The following is a 20,147-nucleotide window of genomic DNA, read 5'->3' as shown; positions in this document are numbered from 1 at the left end:
CACTTAGTTCCAATCATGACCAGGGGTGTTAATTAGCTCATGGATCCTTTGTGGATGTATCTGGAGTGCAAGCACGTACTGAGCAGTGCTGAGCTGTGGGGTCGCCATGGCTTGAACCACTGACTCTGCTGGGGCTCAGCCCAATAAACTATATGGTAAATTATGAGCCTTTTGGCTTTGGAATATGCATATTTTGTACTATATATAAAGTAGGTACAAAAATGCTGCTTTAAAGCATGCTTATGGAGTACTTGTGCTAAAACTTCTAGCAGTTTCAAAAAAAAGTAAACTGCATCAGTCCTGAATGAACTGAGTTTATGGGTTCCTGTAGTGATTTCCATCTATGTAAGCTTCCCTCAGGTATGTTTATTTCAAGGGCAGCGTTTTCATATTTTCCACTTGTTTCTATATGCTTATGCAGAGCAAGATCTGATGGTAAGGTGAGCAAAGAGGCTCCCTCACTCCCCAGATTTATTTTCTTTGCTGTAGCGATGAGAAGGGGATAGATTTAAGGCAAATCTCCAATAATTAGGTTCTATACCTGGAGAATTATAACAGTTATAAATTTTCCATATATAGATCTGATTATCAGGGGGTATCTTATATTCAAGTAAGTATGGTAGTAGAAAATTCCATATTTTTGTTCCCTTCAATGTGGGGCTACAGCCATTCTAAACCCATTATACCTAACATTAAATGAGACACAGTAATGAAAAGGTAAGTCTAAAATCCAAGTGGGCAGTAATATCTAAAATGGTTCTAGTTAAAGGCACAGACGTGTAACCTTCCTGTATGAAGTTTCTATTCCATATAAACTGCAGTATTGTAATGTTAACATGCTTGCTTAGTTTACTTCATTTGCATTTGAGTTTTGAAACTAGAGCTTTTTAAGTTATAAATTACTAATGAGATATTGCTTTGCTGATTTTCAACAGATAAGTAAAGGTGTATCCAGTTTGATGTATCTGTCTTTTATGAATATTGTGTTAAATAGATAATTGTCTCGTAGGAAAGTGCATGTGATTTTTCATTGAAAATTCTTGCCTTCAAAGGTTGATTTGGAAATAAATGGATGCCATTACGAGAGACTGAATTAGCAAGTCTTTGTTTTCCTATAACCAGCAGTTTGCCTGTGTCTAGTTTTCAATCCAGGGGTCTCATTACCCTTTGTTTCTTGTTGTTGTATCATCTGTAGTCAGAATTTAAAGACAAAAAAATCTGCAATCTTGTTCCTTCCCATATTTTCATTTTGTCCTATGAGAATTAAAAGCCGCCTTTCTGTTCTCAAAGCCCATTCATTGAGGTGCCAATAAAAATAACCTGGTGTTATAAGCACTGACATCAAGAACATCTGTTTTTAAATAAGAAATAGATTTTGAAATCTACCTCTGCATGTTTAATCTTAATTAAATTCTCCACTATTCCTTACTGTTGGAGAGGTAGTTATGTAGAACAAGGAAAACTTTATTACACTGTTCTAGAAAATAATTCTGCTTGTGTGGATAAAAGTATATGTAATGCATACAATTTATAATGGAATTCAACAGGAACAGATTATACCATTCTCTCGGTCCGGTGACAAGAGTGGCACGAAATGGCTATCGAGGCCACATGAAGGCCAGCAGGTACAATCCCCCTGCACACAGAGGTCACAAACTTTCCCTCTGGTGTTGGTGACTGGTTTAATAATTAAGTGGCTCTCTTCTGATATGTTTGATCTTTCTAACTTTCATCTCCAAATTAAGATAGTGCCCTTTTTCTTACAACAGAACTTCTTTTTCTGTGATTTAATCTATATCATCATATGGCCTTTGGCTCGTTCTGATCTGTATATCCAGTTTCTAAGGCACTGAATCTTTACATCAAGCCGTAAAGATGCTTTAAGCTATTTAATATAGGTGGGTAGAGTAACCATGTAAGCTACAAAGCTGCTTGTCATGCTTGAGACTGCAATCAAGTTATTTTCTTTGCTAACAGCTTTTTATTAAATTTGCCCTTTTTTCCCTCCAAAATTATCAACTTGTTTAACTTGCAAGCCTGAAATTAAATTGACCCTTTGAGTGCCAAATCATTCTCAATAAAGGAACTCCTCGGAAGTTGCTAAGCTCACATAACTTTGTTCTACGCAGTTAAACTATAACCTCTGTCTGCAGCAGTGTGGTTTGCTAGTTGTGAAAGAGAAGGCAGTAGCTCAGCTTTTATGCAATAAATATCAAATATTGTCTGTAACGGAGTTAAAATCACATTCATGTGTCAGTCTCTGAATTTGTCTGCATATCCCTGGCAATCACTAACTGCAATGTAAATGTTTGCCAGATTTCTATGTTTTTTGTATATGCATAAATGGTATGATTAATGAACTGATGGATTCTGGTTTACTTTAACAGGCATTTCAGAAATTTTTGCTTTCTCAGCTTGCTTCTAGAAAGCTGATGTATTCAGGAGTTTAATTATGTAAATGGTTTGACATGCACTGACATGATTCCTGAAGTGAAAATAAAAAAAGAAATAATTTCTGTTTTAAAATAGATTTTTGTAAGCCAGTCAGCTGCTCAGTTTTAATAAAGTTAGGTTTCCTTTTCACAGTACCTGGCATCTGTTTTTGGCCCCTTGCTCATGGGCACTGTTCAGACTCGGAGAGGATTATTAGAACTCTAGCTTCATTAAAAACGCTATCATTTACTGCTGTGGGCCAGCTTTTCTGCTGTCTGTCGCTGCTGCTGTTACTGCTTTCAGATATTTTACAAATGAATTGTGCATGTTTTTCTAAGCTTGTGTGTGTGTGCACGCACGTGTTGCAGTTTTACTGTCTCAAAGGATTCTAACAAATAAAAATATCCAGTCTTTGAATTAAGAACTAAGAATGAACTTCTAACAGAAAATTGCAATAGTATTACAGGTTTGCAGATAATGTAAACATTTTCCCAGTTAATTAACTATAGTTGAAATTTTGCTGTATCTTGAGCTTTGGAAAGTTTGTTTGTGTTTTCTAAATCCTAAACCACCTGCTGGGCTAATTAGTTTTCTAATCACTTTTGTTTCTGATTGAAAATTCTGCAACAATACCTTGTAGGAGCCAAAGTCCTTTTCCACAATGGAGTCCAATAAATTAAATGCCAGCATTTCTGAATTAAAGAACAGATGTTTACATTATGTTTTGAGTAATGATTGGAGAAGTAACTTAAGAAAAAATGTTTATGGTTTTTTTCACACTATTGTCTCACATGCTTCTTCTAGTTCTCTAGAATCTGAAGATTTGGCTGTTCATTTGTATCCTGGTGCAGTTACTATTCAAGGTGTTCTCAGGAGGAAGACGTTGTTGAAGGAAGGCAAAAAGCCTACAGTAAGACTATTAATATGGCCATTTTCCCTCTTCCTCTGTGTTAAATTTTAAAAAGTTCCTGGGCTAAAAATGTGACTTTTGTTCACTTTTACTTTACTGAAAGTGGTCTGGTAGAATCAGCCAGATTTGTGCTCAAATAAGAACTGACCGAAGGGCCAAATTGTATGTATATCTGCCACTTACATTTATGAGCAAACGTGCTTGTATATATTCTTGGTATTCATATGTATTGTCTAAATCGGGGTTAGTTATCATCAGGGAAGATTGATCTTTCTTGCTCCATCAAAAGTATTCCATTAATCTTAAATGTTACCCAAATTTTTTACTTGCACAGAAATGCTTCTAAATATATGTACTTTACTGTAGTCTGCTTTTTTTCCTTTTTGTCTGCTGATATCCTCCAGTGAAAAAAGAAAACCATTAAAATGTTGATGCACTGTATTTATTAGATTAAGATCCTGGCAGTTAGTAAAAAATTAATATTTTCACAATATTTCTGTTTAAAGTTGACCTGAGCCTAAAGAAAGAAGAACTCATTTTTTTTACAGCTGCCACAGCTTTAGATCTTTTATGCATGCAGTATTTAACCTTCTGCTTTGTTGAGAGATGTCTATAATTAAAAGGGGTGTGTGAAGCTTTGGTCACCAATTCAGTTCGGAGAAGATTCAGCCTGATTCAGAGGCCGAATCACTGAATCCAAATCTAATCGGGAGGAAAAAAAACCCCTCCAAATCGATTTGGAACTTCTGAATCAATTCTAAAAAGATTCGGAGATTCAGAAGGCAGTCTTTCAGGGGAACAGAAACTGAGAAGAGAGAGGGGGAGCAGGGGGAAAGATGGAAATCTTTCCAGTGATCTTTTCATCTGCTGGCCAGTGACCTCTACTGGTCATAGCTGGACTGTGATCTTTCCCTGAGTCCCCTTCCAATCACAGTACTCTGGGGGAGGATGTTGAAACAGCATATAAGCCTCTGTCTGCAGCCTTTCTGTCCCTTTTGTGAGCTATTTCTGCCTGAGCAAAAGAGGGGCAGGTGGCTGGCCCAGAAACAGGTGAGTGGGCGGAGATCTAATCAGTTACCACGAAGGCCTCCTGTTACAGGCTACTATCCCTGCTGTTTTCATCCAAATCTGCCTTAACACACAAGTGAAATGAGTTTGCTTTCAGCAGTTTGAGGTGCAGTTTCCCAGAAACCACTACACCTACCTCCTTGAAATGTGGCAGGCTTCATGCCTTCATGTGCTGCTGTTTTCATCCAAATCTGCCAAAAAAAATGAGACATTTTGAGGTATTTCAGTGATTCTTCATTATAGTCTATGGCCGAATCACCGAATCTCTACTGCCGAATCTTCCGAAGCCGATTTGGTCAAATCAATTTGGGACAGTGGGCTGAATTTCTGAATCTAATTGCTGTCCTCCGAATTGGCTGAATCTAAATTGAATACTTCCCTATTCACACAAGCCTAATAATGCTTGGCGAGACTAAAACTAAACGTATTAAGGATTAAATGGCATCCTTCACTAAATTCCTTTCTTTTCCCTTCTTTAAAGAATAACATTAGCACTATGCTAATGATGTTTTTATATGTAATTACTATTCTATAGATAACTGTTATGCTCCCTGAAGCCAAGGCAGTTATAAAAGGCTGCACAAAATAAATCACAGATTAAGATTCCAGTAATGGACTCTTGCAGCTGTGCAAAACTGCCTTGATATTAGTACTCACCTTCTCAATGTAATCGCAGGATCTGAGGTCTTAATTATTTTTTTGTTTCAAAAAGGTATTTATCTCAATAATGTTTAAATTGGTTTATTTATTCAGAGTCGAGTAGACTTGTACTACCAGACTCTGAATTTTATTCTCATTTTTAGATCTAAATATTTTTCATCTTAATTCCAGTGGATTTTTTTGAGATTTATTCCCCAAACCAGTATTGTGTGTTTGAAATGTGACTTTGTTTATGGCTGGTGACTAGACTGTTAGTAGTACTATTATTCATGGACAACTGGAGTATAGAAGTTCTAAACATTTGTTTCCATACCCCCTCCATGTTGGGCAAATAGCTCCAAGGAGTAAACAAACTAAGTTCCTTGGACAATGTCATTTTCCCCATTTATGGTTAGATCCGTAGTTGATATAAAATGGTACTTGCCAGTTTACACCATCTAAGGTATGCACCATGTAGATTTTTCTGTAATTTGGCAGTTCTTATTTCTTGGGTAGCTCAAGCATAAATACCATACCTACTCCTGCATCCCTCATTCTTATTAGCAAGCCTAGGCTAACGTAATGATAAATGTCCTTGTTCTAGTAAGATGTTTATTTATAAATAGTCTTCTCTTTAAGCAGTTGATGATTATATCTTAATGCAAATGGCTTCCTTTTTGTTCTGTGTATTCAGTTTAGATTTTGAAAATGCTTAAATATCCTGGCCTGCTAAATCTAAAAGTGTTATCAGGACTGTACAAACCATAATAAAGACATTTAAAGCTACTGGAATTTTCTGTCAGTGAGTAGTGCTGTGAATATGCTTGGCTTACAGTTAGTCTTTTTATTGCTATGTTTTGTGGCAAATCTTGAGAAATAGGTTCGCTATTAAAAATAGAATTAAGGTATCATGTAAATGTATACAAATAAAGTGAATACTCACAATACTACATTTTCTTTTATCAGCTTGATTTTTATTTCTACTACAAAGAAAGAAAAACACATTTGTCCTTTTTATTCATTAGAGGTTTATATCTAGTATCAAGGTGTTTCAGTGCTGATGACCCAACAGCAAGGATATTGTCTCTTATCGGTATTTCTTCTAACAGCAGGGGACTTGGATTTTATTTAAACATTTTAATTTCAAGTGACAATTTGCTAACAATGAGCAGTTTATCAGAACTGCATGTTTTGAGTCAAAGGAGCATAGGTTGTTTGGTTGTTTTAATTGTCATAAATACGTCTTGCATTCACCTGACTTGTGAATTATGTCATGTGAGCAACATTAGAGCTCCAATTTCTTTCTTTGGAGAGGCACATGTTAAGGTATTGTGCTCAGTTTTCCAGTTGACAGTCAGATAAGCACACCACTATGTAAAGCATCACCTGATTAATGTTAACTTTGGATTTGAATATTAACTAGTAGGTTTTGGTATGTATCGTGCATATAGTGTGTTTATATAATAGTAATTTCTAATCAAAAACAAATGCTCTAACTCCTTGATGGTGTTGGACCCTTTATGGCAAAGGTATAATTATACTTTGTATGTCAACACAAGTGTTGAATTAGAAAAAACTTAATAAAGTAGAGGAAAAAAATGTAGGTTGTTTAATGCCTCGGTCAATGGTAAAGAGCTGTTTGATGCTTTCCTTATTCATATTTTGTTCCGTAAGCATGTATTCTAATTAAACTAGAAATAGCACCAGTGAAAAAACGGCACTCTTTAGTTGAGGAAAAGTGCTGATCTAGTAGCTGCCCTCACAAAGTTTGTTGCATGATGAAGTTAACATGAATGCATTTCTAACTCTGCTAGGCAGCATGAAATATTTTATTAATCTGTTGCTCTCTCTTTTTTTTTTTTTTTTTCTAGGTAGCATCTTGGACAAAATACTGGGCAGCATTGTGCGGGACCCAGCTTTTTTACTATGCTGCAAAATCTCTGAAGGCCACAGAAAGAAAACATGTATGTAGAATTATGAATCCCCCAACACTATCTCAAAGTTCAAAGTAAATGCATTTTCCTGATATAAATATCAAGAAATAGTTCAGGACTGTGTCCTCCAGTCAGCCAATCATCTCATATGGATACAACTCAATGGAAAAATCATGTACTCTTAGGGTACATCCAGAGAGCACAGTCATGCGGTATGTGGCGCTGCAAACATGTTTATATCCAGGGGTAAAAAACAAAAAAACCGAAGTGTACGCTTGAGCAGCATGCACTGCTAAAAAGTGGAGCCAGGCCACTTAGAACCACACTGTGGCAGCTGGCCAGGCTCCACCCAGCAGGATCACTGTGGCTTCAGCCCCAGGACCCCAGGTGTAAGGCCCCTACTGCCCCTGGGGCAATTTGCTGCACGCCAAAGCGCACATGGCACGGGCATTTCCCAGGGACAGGTAGTTGTGGCACAAGGTGCACTGCTGCTACTTGTCCCCAGGGAACCAAACATCCACATACATCTGGACACACCCTTTATAGGCTATGCATGGAACATCTATTTTGCATGTCATTTATTCTTTGTGAAATTGTATACATAGTAGAGGTGCACTGATACATTAGTCCGATATCGGGTCGGCATCAATATAAAGAAAATTGATTATATCAGAAATTGGCCTGATCTGGTCAATAATTTGGCTGATAAATGCCCATGCATGTGCACAGCCACAGCGTAGCACACAGGCAGCAAGGAGCACAGCCTGGCAGTGTGGAGAGCTGCATGCAGTTGGTAAGTCTGTTGTGGTGAAATGGAAGCGGCATGGGGGAGCAGATAATGACCCCCATGGTGAGGGAGGGAGTGGAGCTAGGGCTGAGGCAGGCACGGCCCAGTTGGAGCACAGCAGGTGCAGGACGGAGCCGCGGTTCGTCCAGGGAAGGGGGAGAGCATGTGCCTCTGGATCTGCGTCCAGGATTAAGGACAACAAAAAGTCCTTTTTCAAGTACATTGGGAGCAAGAAGAGGGCACCAGGCAATGTAGGGCCCCTGCAAGACACAAACGGTTATCTGGTGACCACGCCAGACAAGAACGCTGATATTTTTAACAGTTTCTTTGCCTCTGTTTTCCTGAACAGGGACCGGGATATCCCACCTACCAGAGGTAGGGACAATCTTGGGGATAGCTCTATCAAGCCTTCAGTCAATGCAGAGGTAGTTAGGGATCTTCTGGAAGGGCTAGACATTTTTAAATCTGCAGGTCCAGATGCCCTCCACCCAAGGGTGTTGAGGGAGCTGGCAGAGCCCTTGGCCTGGCTGTATGAGCATTCGTGGTCATCTGGCCAGGTGCTGGGGGATTGGAAACTGGCTAATGTGGTCCCTATTTTTAAGAAGGGGAGTAAGGAGGACCCAAGTAATTATAGGCCTGTAAGCCTCACCTCAGTGCTCGGGAAGCTCTTGGAGAGGATCATCAAGGAGTATATCTGTGGAGGGCCTGCAGGGGAGATCATGCTCAGGGGCAATCAGCATGGGTTCACCAAAGGCAGGTCCTGCCAGACCAACCTGATTGCCTTTTACAACCAAGTAACTAAATCCTTGGATGATGGTGTCACTGTGGACATAGTCTTTCTAGACTTTAAGAAGGCCTTTGGCACTGTCTCTCACCCCATCCTCATCAATAAATTAAGTGACTGCAGCACTGATGCCTGCACAGTTGGATGGGTAAAAAACTGGCTGATGGGGCGCACCCAGAGAGTAGTGGTGGACGGGTTGTACTCAACCTGGTGAGATGTGAGCAGTGGGGTACCCCAGGTCTCGGTCCTTGGGCCCGCACTGTTTAACATCTTCATCAGTGACTTGGACGAGGGGGTGGAAAGCACGCTGTCCAAGTTTGCTGATGACACTAAGACGTGGGGCAAGGTGGACACACTTGAAGGGAGAAAGGGATCTTGGAGTCATTATTGACTCCAAGATGAACATGAGCCGCCAATGCCAGACCGCAGCCAGCAAGGCCAGCCATACCTTGTCATACATCCAAAGGTGCATCTCAAGCCGGTCCAGAGAGGTGATACTTCCCCTCTATGCGACTTTGGTCAGGCCGCAGTTGGAGTACTGTGTCCAGTGCTGGGTGCTGCACTCCAAAAGGGATGTGGCCAGCCTGGAGAGGGTTCAGAGGAGGGCCACCCGCTTGGTGAGAGGGCAGCAGGACAGGCCCTACGAGGAGAGACTGAAGGACCTGAACCTGTTCAGCCTCAGCAAGAGGAGGCTGAGGGGGGACCTGGTGGCTGCCTACAAGCTCATCGGGGGGATCAACAGCAAATAGGCAGAGCTCTTTTCTCCCCAGCACCACCTGGGGTGACAAGAAACAATGGTCATAAGCTGATGGAGAATAGGTTTAGGGCTCCTGACCCTAGCTACTATGAAACTATGTGCGCAGGGCAGGCCAAGTGAGCGGCGGGCTGGGGTCGCGCTGCACTGCGCTCGGGGCGGGTGGCAGTGGTGCTAGGAGGGGGTGCTATAGTGAAATATGAGGTGAGTGCAGCCTCCCCTCCTCCCAGCGCCACCATCACTTGCCCTGAGTGCAGTGCTGCAGCCTGCCCAGCACAGATCCAGGGGCACATGCACCCCGTGCCCTCCTGGATGAGTGGCAGGAACCACCTCCTCCTCGCCGTGCCCCCATCCCGCCCCACCCTGGCTGGGCAGCGCCTACTCCAGCCCCACTCCCTCCCTCACTGTGGGGGCTGTTGATCTGCCCCCCGTCCCCTTTCACCACAGCAGACTTACCAGCTGCACACATCTGTATTGGAAATCAGGTCCGTATCGGCCGATATGCCTCCTTAAAATTCGGCTACTAGTATCGGCCCCCAAAATCTCTATCTGTGCACCCCTTATACAAATATTTAAAAACCTGAGCCTGAATTGATTCAATCTTTGCAGGTTAGTCTAACCTGGCTGGGCTGAACCAGTTTGCAAGTGCATAGGCATTCCCCTCTGGACTGAGAAAATGCAGGCACATGCCTGCAGTGGCTCAAGCTAGAGTTCAGGGGACACTAAAGCAGCCCTCCCTTCTCTTCCACAGTAATGAGGTGAGGGGGTGTGTGGCCAGGCCCTGGCAGGACATTACCAGCTGACCTGTTCATTAGCCTCCAAAAGCCCTAAGCGGACACTGTCCTGTCTGCCTTATACAGACACCACTCACCATTAGCTAGCATACCACATGCTGGCTATGGGCTATGCTGTGGTGGGGGGGGAAGCCAGTCTCTGCTGGAACTCCCAGCTAGGGAGCAGAGGGGAGGGACCAGCCCTGCTCTGGAGCAGACAGCCCAGCCCAGGGCTGCAAAGTATCTGAGATACTGGGGGACTCTGGCTTAAGTTAAACCAGAAAGTGGTCTGGAATTGCATTAAACCAGTTTGACCCAAATCAGTTAAGTCTGATGCTACATTCAACCAGGTTTATCTCAAACCAGTTTCAGCCATTTTCAAACTGGTTTATGTGCACTGAATGTCTGTTCTGTTACAGGTTTAAACCAGTTTCTAATCACTTAAACTGGTTTATGTGTAATGTCTATCCCTAACCTTCGTCTTTGCCTGCCTTTTCACCACATTTTTCTAACAATATTTGACTGTTAGAATATATCCCTACTATATGCCCATTAATTAATTATAAACAAGCAAGCACTGGTATGAAAGGGCTGAGAAATTTGTATATATTTTAATTGGGTAACAAACTAGGAAGTATGTAAACTTCATCCTTTCAACTCTTTCTACCTCTTCTGTCTAATTCAGTGGATCTCAAACTGTGGTCCATAGACTACCAGTAATCGCAGAATGCTTTTTGGTGGTACAGTAAAAGCTCTGTTATCTGTTAATCAAATAGTCTGTTTAATCAAATACGCACTGTGTAGTTCACTCCCCAGAGTCAGTGTGCCAAGGAACAGGGAGGAGGGACCTGCGCAGGCTGCTTTGCCTGGGCCGTGGGCCAAAGTAATGGCAAGAACTCTGCTCGCTGTGGCGGCAAAACCAGAAAGTGGTACTTCCGGTTTCGCTTTTGCTGCATCCCTCGGATGCTGGTTAATAGAATTTTCTGGCTAATAAAGTGCTGGTTAACACAGCTTTTGCTGTACTTAGAGAGCTGGTTTGTAACTTCAAGACAGTTCCATTTCTTGTGGGAAGACCAGCAGTAACTATACTGAACTTCGGTTGAAGTGTTGTTGCAGGTTTGCGTGGCGGGGGGGTTGGATTCAGGGCGGCGAGGAGGGTTGTTTGTTCTTGATTTGGGGTTTGGTTTTGTTTTGGTTTTTTTGGCTGGTCATAGTTATCAGTTGCATCCTAGTAGCTTCCTCTCTTTTTTTTACTTTCTAGCCATTTGCTTGCTGTTCTGGGTCCTACCTTACAGGCTATTAGCAGCACTAAGCCCACTTACCAGTATTAGAGCAGGGGCCACTAACCTTTTCAGGAGCAGCAGAGCTAGGTCCAAAGACAAGCTGCTGATTCTGACCTGACTGCTACCTCTCTGTCCCCCCCTCCCCAGGCCCAAATGCCACTGCCGTTCCATGCCGCCCTCCCCCTTCCCCCTGCGCCTCCAGGTAGTACCAAATCACTGCTGACAGCCTAGCTTTGTAAGTCATATCTAGGCTAGGTTGGCCATAGGTTGCCAACCTTTGTATTAGTGTTAAGTGGTTATTGCTTCCAGGCTGGGAGAGCTCTTTTGATGAGATGATACTTTATTTAACGTTCCATCATGCTAGGTAGCACATTGGGATTTATAGAGCGCTACTCTGCTGTCCAAATAAGCTTCTTAATCAGAACACAATTGATGAGCCTCCTGCTAGGACATATGGTCTGTATTCCATATAATTGATTGTATTCCTCTTCAAAGAGAAATTTGCAGTTAGAGAAACTTGACAGATGAGATGTACCTAATCAGTTTATTCATGTGAATTCTATTCTCTGTTGTCTCACCCCCTAAAATGATCGTATCGGCCAGACTATTCCAGAGGAACTGTTTAGATTAATCTGAAAAGTTGCCAAAAGAGGCATCAAAAGGCTAATCCAGGGTCCAACATAACATATCTTCCATGCTGTAGTGATATAGAAGGAACAGTGTTAGGAGAGAAAACACTGCAAATACCAGATAAGGTGATGAAGATAGGTCCCCAGCTTTTAAAATGGAAGGTCTTTTTGGTTCACAACTCCATTCAAGATTCTTAATCCCCAGGGGTTGATTCTGGAAATTCAGCCACATGTCTGCAGTGGCCCAGTCCAGAAGCTGGCAGGCGCTGGAGCACGTTTCCCTGCTCATCTGGACCAGACAGCTTGAGCCAAGGCTAGCCTGCCCACCCTGCAAGGGGGGAGGAGTGTTGCAGGGGAGATGCAAAGCATCTTGGGATGCTTGGGGACTCTGAGTTAACTTGAATCTGGAGAAATTCAGTAAACCAATTTTTAACCTAAATCAGTCAAGTCTGATGCTATACCCATCCAGGTTTATCTTTAACCAGCTTTGGTCCTTTTGAAAGCAGTTTATGTGCATCGAACTGTTGTGCTACAGATTTTAACTGGTTTCTGATCACTTATACCAGTTTGTGTAATTTCTGTCCTTAGCCCACGAGAAACATCTGTATATACCTGTTGTTGAGCTTAGGTTAGTGGAGCCTAGCCCAGAGATGGGCAGGCAAAGGTTGTCCTAGGATGCACAAGGAATATTAAAATCAGTGAAGCTCTTTCCCCTTTGAGGCTGGCAAACCAGACTTTGTTAGCAAATGCTTCATACATCAATGGTGAGCAAACTAGCAAAGAGGACTATGTAAACAGAGAAAACAAAGCCACAAAGCAAACAAGTCATTAAATAAGAATACAATTGCTATGTGTTTCTATACTTCTATATAGCACTGCTTTTACATTGCTATAGTTACGTTTATAAGAAATATTGCATTTTCAGTTCCTAAACTTACTTCACTGTAACTTTTAGGACATTTTTCAGATGAGCATTTTCACGGTGCCAGTGAAGTGTAAATCTTAAAAAGTTTGGAGGGAAGCAGGAACAGATATTTTATGTTACAAATACATAAGAAATGAAAAAAATTCTCTCTGAAAGTTTCTGTTCTTGGAAAAGACCTCCCTGCAAGTCTTCCTAAAGTAGTGCGTACCCTTTTCTGTGGCAGTATGAAGGCATTTTTATAGGGAAGGGTAACTTGAAAGAAATCTGCATAACCATGTATTTTAAAACTGGATGCCAGTACAATGCTTTTTCAGAAGAGAACAGCAAATGTATTAATCCCTAAAGGGAAAAAAATTAAGCATTGGCAAGGAATAATTTAAAAGATATATTTGACAAGTTTCACCCACCCTCAGGAAAATGAGGCTGGTTTGTTTAATGAATCCTTTCTAGGAACAAAAATTAATAAGATAGACATTTGTTCTAGGAACAAAAATTAATAGGATAGACATTTTACTTTATTTTACTTTACATTTCACTTTATTTATATTGCACATCCATTGGTAGGTTATAGCTAGAAATGAAAACAGCAAAAGTAAATCTCATATGAGGGAAATAATACACAGTGAGTTTACAAAAGATGACTCCTGGGTTAAAAAGGGAAATATATACGTAAATTTTCTCACATACAGCATGTCCCTCCAAAACCAGCCCCCCAAAATTGGGGTGTGTCTATTAAGCATTTTATCCCAATCTTCTTTAAAAATGATTTGCTTCTTTCCCTGCTTATTTTACGATTGTGTGTACATATGTTTAAAAAAACCCAGTAATAATGTTATGAAGCTGGAGTTTGTGTATGTGGTTTTTTGGACTGATAATTAGTTAGCTATACAAAGGGGAACAGCTCCCACGGGAGAGAATGAGATAACCAAACACACATGCACATTCAAATTTCTCTAAAAGTACCCCCAAAACAAAACAAAAAACCCCACACTACTAAACAAGCAAACCCCCCCACAGTATTCTGGACAAAGAGTCAAGAATCATTGTTGAATTGGTAACACCTCTCCTGAAATCTCACAGACTTTAGCTAATTATCTCATGGTTATTTAGGAATCTAAAAACAGGAGTTTCAGCTTTTTCAAGCTCTTAGCGCTAACTCTGAAAACACCAAACTTGCCTTTTAAGATACTAACTTTTTCTATACCAAAAATGTGATTTCAGTCATGGTTTGTAGCTATTATGTTTCCCTCAGAGACCTGTACATCTAGACTAGTGGTGCTCAAACTTTTGGCCCCATGGGTCAGATGAATGGCACAAGGCAGACTGTGCCTCCCAATCAGGCAAGGCCATACTCTCCATCCTATGGGACTCCCTACAGGTCTGGAAACTTGGCAGCAGGGGAGCAGCAGTTGGCTGCCACTGCTTCCCTGCCAGATTTTTGGACTGTAGGGAGCCCCACAGGCCAGATGACTTGGCTTTGCAGGCCAGAGATTGAGCACCCTGATCTAGACTGATGATAGCTAGCTTTGACCACAGAGGATATTAAAAAAAAAAAAAAAAAAAAAAGTCTGAGACTGTTTAAAACTCTCAAACATTTGTAACTTAATTATTTATTCTAGATGTGTCAAAAACAAAATATATAATATGTTGTGTAGCATACAAAGGCTTATTTTGGAATGTTAAATGATTATACCAATCAATTCATTAATACTTGTGGTTTTTTTTAAAGTATAATGGAGCAAGTTACTATCTTTGCAGCAGATTTTGAATAGTTGGTATAAGGAAGAAATTAGACAACAAAGAGAACAAAATATTTAATTGTTGGTCATTAAAGAAGTACCACCCATTCTGTGCACTATATAAGGGAAGGGTCCTGTGGAAGAAGTAATACATGATCGTACACCTAAGGACTATCCTACAAATTCACACACTGAGACTATTTAAATTGCACATATTTTTGCATTTGTTAACATGTAAATGATTGCTGCTTTTGAAAAATGATCTATTGAAAGGTCAGTGATGTATAATATACAGATGTATGTACATATAACCATTTGTCTGTGTGTACTGAATATACAAGTGGGCCTGGTAGTACTGCCTAATAATGGAAAGCTTCAAGCACCCTTAAAAGATCCTATTTGCAGCTGCTTGTAGCTTAGTCAGACTTTAATTGTTCTGGCTGAAATGTTTAATGCAAACCATTTAACTTGAGCTATATTTTTTGGAAAATTTAAGCTAAAACGGGTCAGTCATTTATGAATGTGGCTAGAGAAGATGTCTTTCAGCATTAAAAAGAGACAGAGTGACTCTCCCTTTGAGAAAGCAGAACCTCCCTGACAGCTCATGCCTTGTTTCCAGGAGTGTGTGTATTGCTTTCTCTGTAAAAATCTGCTAATTTTTTGCCAAGTTACAAACCTGTGAAAAATCACAGTTCACACATGCTTAATAGAGCTTTACTAAAGCTTAACACCTAAAACTAAGATGTCATCCTTATTGAGCATGCTCAGGCTTTTCTCAGCTCCTAGTGCGGACCAGATTCTACAAGTGCCAGCTTAGTCCTACAGGGACAAAGTTGGACATTTACCTATAATCGTTGTGCACAGTTGCTTTCAGCAAGCGGGGAGTCGGGAAATGAAACAAGGAGGCTACCTCTCCTTTACTGTCTATCTGCTAGCAGCCTGGTGAAATGGTAGAGAGAAGATGTCTAATTCAAATGTAGAGGAACAGGAACCAGATAGACTCTAGTGTGGCAGAGAGCTTGACAAGTAGATTTGGGATAAAATGCCTGGAATTTGAGTCTGGGTTTAGAGGTTGGCAGATGTGGAGACTGGCAAGGCGGTAAAACTGTATGAGAGAAGGAAGGGTAGTGGAGGAGAAGCAGCCAGTGCAGCAGTGGAAAAGTAAGTTTGGATGAGGAGCAAGTGGGTGACGGATTGGGAAAGAAGAGGTGAGAGGAAAGCAAGCATGAGTATAAGGAACTGGGAGGTGTGGGCAAAACTGGGACTCACTGGTTAAAAAGACTGGGACCAAGTGCTATGGCAGGCAAAATCACTTGGATCAGAAGAGAAGCCTTGAAGAGAGACAGATGTGGAGCCTTGCAGGGATAGAATGCGAGAGGGAGAGATCAGGAAGTGGGTATCTCAGGGAAAAGAGTGAACAAGATGTTGGACGTACATTTCTGACAGATTCACAATTGCACTCTGTCCCTTATATAGGAGCGTGGGGCTGCTGGATGGGCAAAAAGACTGGGTATAGCAGGGGAGTTTGGGAATGGAGCAGGGAGACTGGAGAGGTGACCCAAAGAAGAATGTATTACATTTTAAAGTTTGTCTATGTTCATCTCAACCACACAGTTGGTTCCATAAAAGATGTCACCCACAAAAATCCTTGCTTCACATACTTCCTGGCCCATCACAGCTACAACATCACTGCAACACTTTTTGCTCTAATGTGGTCCACAGGTGGTAATACCTACATCTGCTATTTGTTATTCTTTAAGTCAAATGACTAAACCTAAAGATTTCAACCCTATTGATGAACCAATTGGGTATCAGTATGATACCACCTGATATACTTTTTCAGTTTGCTTTGAAAAAATCCTGAGAAATTACACATGTACATTATATTAAATAAATATTATTACAGTTACAAAGTACCTTAATGCTAAAAAGCCAGAATTCAAGTTGCTTGTGCAACCTTAATTTGGCTTCCTTTTGCATATGCTTTATTATTAACTTTATGCAATGATGTATTTTTTTTCTGCATGATTCCTGACTCATTTCAGAGTACAGGTTGGACCATGCTTTGAAGATGAATCAGGGTTGTATAGTGAAAGTATGTTGTTTGGGGCCCTGATTAATCTATTGGAGAAACTGGGAAATGTGTAGTGAATGAGGCAAGAGACTGCAGAAAGGGAAAAGCAGATATATGATGCACTGGAAAATTAAATTATTCCCTTGCCTTTGTCATAGAGTTTCTATACAATCCTGGATAAGTTATTTAAACATAGATTTTGTAGGTCATTGCTAATTATCCATTTCTCATTTCTTTTTTCATGTCCTACTCAAGACCCTGAGTTCTGATTTCGCAAAGGGGTAGACTAGTCATAGCTGCAATTGAAGTCAGAGGGAACTATGATTTGTATATAGTAAGAGCCATATCAAGTACTATATATTCTAGAAAAGCAGGTCATAATTGTTTCAAACTGAAGACCCAAAATTAGTGGATACTTTTGCTCTTATTCTTGTCTTACTTACAAGAATAATACCTTGTTAAACAATACCTACTTACTTCATGTGGGTAGTATAAAATTAATGTGCTGCTGTATTTAACTCAAATCTAAAATGACCCTGAATTTAAGAGGACCCCAAAATAATTAGATTCTATTTATGTAAAATTTTACAAATTGTTATAATTTTCCAGGTATCGAATCTAATTATTGGAGGTTTGTCTTGTATTTGCCCCTACAGGGAAAGTAGTGGCTGGGGGGAGGGCAGTGGCCCCAGCCAGAAGCCTGGGGTTGCTAGAGCATGCCTTCCTACTCAGCTGACACCCTCCAGAATCAAGCTATCTGGGACAGAAATTCAATAAATTGATTTAACCTAAGTCAGTTAAGTCTGATACTACATACATCCAATTTCATCTTAAACCAGATTTGGCCATTTTGAAAGTGGTTTATGTGCACTGAACTTCTGTTGTGTTACAGATTTGAACTGGCTTCTGATCCCTTATACTGGTTTATGTGTAATGTCTGTCCCTAGCCCAACTGTGTCTACTCCAGATACCAACCTCCTCCCCCCCCCCCCCCCCCCCACATACACACCTGCACAAAAACACAAAGGATCAAAGGATCCATGTGCTGAATAGCCCCTCTCTCATGACTGGAACCAGGTGTTCTTGTCACAAGTCCTGAGTGCAAGTGAGGCACAGGTCTACCTGATCTGGCTCCACCCCATGGAGGGCAGAGCCACACTAGTCGCATGAGACAAGCCAAGGCGAGGTGACAGAGCCTCTCGTCTACCTAGACGTTTGGTGATGTTTGCCAGACATTTAAGGCTGGTGAGGACACAAATCATTGGAAAAAGAGAAAGAAAGGTGCTGCTCAGTTGTGGGAGTGAAGAGGTTGAAATGTATTTGATGCAGTGGTTCACCATAAGTTGAAAGAGTTGCTGATGGGGCAGACTGAGCACAATGGGCAGTATGTCCTATTCAGATTGGCTGAATAAGATAAAGACTATGCTACAAATACATACAATGGGACTGAATTAAATTACACACATTTTGGCATTTCTTAATATGTAAGTGAATGACTGAAATGTTTTCTAACAGACTTTGTTTTTGTGGGGTTTTTCTGGTGTATTTTTTTTTAGCGTAATACACACAAATACACAGTGCTGAAAATACCATTTTGCAGAATGTATGATGATGACTATACATCCTAGTGCAGGATTGCATTGGATGCCACGCACAGATATGGAGCTTTGGCAGCATTCGGTGGTTTTGGGGCTTTGGCAGTGGACACTCTCTCCTTATGTTGCTCCCCTCACTGACCTGGGGTGGGTCATTCTGGCCTGCATCCAAAAAAGGTTGCCAGCCCCTGTCCTAGTGGATTGTGGTGTCCTATTAATTTCTCCTGAATTACACGCTGGCATCAAATTCTGGTAAAATAAATCCCAAGTATATCTAGAGTAATTCTTAACTTTTATGGAAAGCCTTAACACGAGTGAATTCAATAGAATTTTTCTACATTTACAATGGTATAGCTAAAAGAAGTGGCCCATTATTTATGTAAAAATGTAATATGTAATGCTGTGAATCTGACTAATTAATTTTTATCCATTTTTCAGTTCAAATCTACCCCAAGTAAGAATGTGTCAGTTGTGGGATGGATGGTAATGATGGCTGATGATCCAGAACATCCTGATCTCTTCTTGCTGACTGATTCTGAAAAGGGTGGGTAACATCAGGACTGCAGTGATCTGTATAAAATGGTTTTGAGATGTATGTGATTTGTTGTAAATTTCTAAGAATTTCTCAGATATGCTTATAATTATAACAGAAAACATGGAAGGAATATTACAGTGGCTCCCAATCTCGGGGCGCAACTCAAATCGGAGTCGGGGGGCCCTGCCTGCAGGGCTCTCCCGGCACATGGTCTGCGCAGCTCTCGCCGCCACTGCCTGCCACAATCCTGGCCCAGCCCAGGCTCTGCCGGTGCCATCGGGCATAAGTGAGATGAAGGTGGGAGTCACAGCCTGGATTTAGGATAGCAGCAAAAAAAAGGTTGGGAGCCACTGCAATATTGAAACTTTAAGCCATTCTTTAATTTGTAAATTCTCATCTCCTTTTTTCTGCCTTAAATTCTTTGACAAGTGATCCTTTTACCACCTCTTCTCATATTTTTAAGATGTTTACAAAACTGTAGCTCCAAACTCTTACCTTTCTAGATTAGATGTTTTTCAGGAATAATACAGAAAATTCATTGGCTTGATGCAAGCTTTTAATCATTCTTAAGCCATTAGGAGTCATTTTGCATGTATATGAAAAAATAAATATTGAACTACACAGATGTTCCCCGCTTTGCCCTGCGCACATATCGAGGGGCGCACACCCCCCATGCCCTCTTGGAGTGCGTGCAGTGGCAGGAGTCGGGATGGAGCACGGGACAGAGCCACAGCTCGTCCAGGGGAGAAGGGCGGCAGTAGCTCCCACTGCTTAGCGCATGCCAGGAGGGCATAGGAGCATGTGTCCCTGGATCTGGGTGGAGCAGGGCAGGATGGGGCTGGGGCTGTGCCGGGCTGCACTCATGGCAGCTGACACTGGGAGGGGGCTATGGGGCGGGGGGGGTGAAGCCACCCTAGAATTTGCTGTAACCTCCCCTCAAGCCCCTTCCCAGCACTACTGCCGCTTCTCCTGAGTGCAGCACAGCTCAGCCCCTGCTGGGAACAGCCTGGTGCTGGCCCCAGCCTGTGGTGGCAGCCTGCCCTCCTCCATGCAGATCCAAGGGTACACATCCCTGTACCCTCCCAGGGGTGAGCATAGCTGCAGGGGCTGCCCCATGTGGCTCAGTCCTGCACCCTGCCTTGACTGGACAGCCCCTGCCCTGGCCCCACTCCCTCCCCCACCACTGGGCCAGCCCACTGTCACCCAGCAGGCAGATCTGGGGGCACACATGCCCATGCCCTCCCAGGGTGCAAGCACTGGAAGGAGCCACCGCCCCCTCCCCATG

At 41.7% G+C, this 20,147-nt stretch overlaps 1 protein-coding gene across 2 annotated transcripts in view; it reads left to right on the top strand.

Annotated features, from left to right (window-relative positions):
• RALGPS2 (Ral GEF with PH domain and SH3 binding motif 2) overlaps positions 1–20,147 on the top strand; it is a 218,787-nt gene that overhangs the window by 190,570 nt on the left and 8,070 nt on the right. For both annotated transcript variants that reach the window (XM_006033021.3, XM_006033019.3), the window contains 4 exons: positions 1,548–1,625; positions 3,238–3,343; positions 6,922–7,014; positions 18,766–18,871. In XM_006033021.3, coding sequence (XP_006033083.1) covers positions 1,548–1,625; positions 3,238–3,343; positions 6,922–7,014; positions 18,766–18,871 — 383 coding nt within the window. The remainder of the gene's footprint in view (positions 1–1,547; positions 1,626–3,237; positions 3,344–6,921; positions 7,015–18,765; positions 18,872–20,147) is intronic.

Source organism: Alligator sinensis, unplaced genomic scaffold (assembly GCF_000455745.1).
Source record: "Alligator sinensis unplaced genomic scaffold, ASM45574v1 scaffold293_3, whole genome shotgun sequence".
In the NCBI taxonomy this organism is placed as follows: Eukaryota; Metazoa; Chordata; order Crocodylia; family Alligatoridae; genus Alligator; species Alligator sinensis.
Note: the sequence above shows the minus strand (reverse complement) of the source record. Positions and strands in the feature narration are given on the sequence as shown.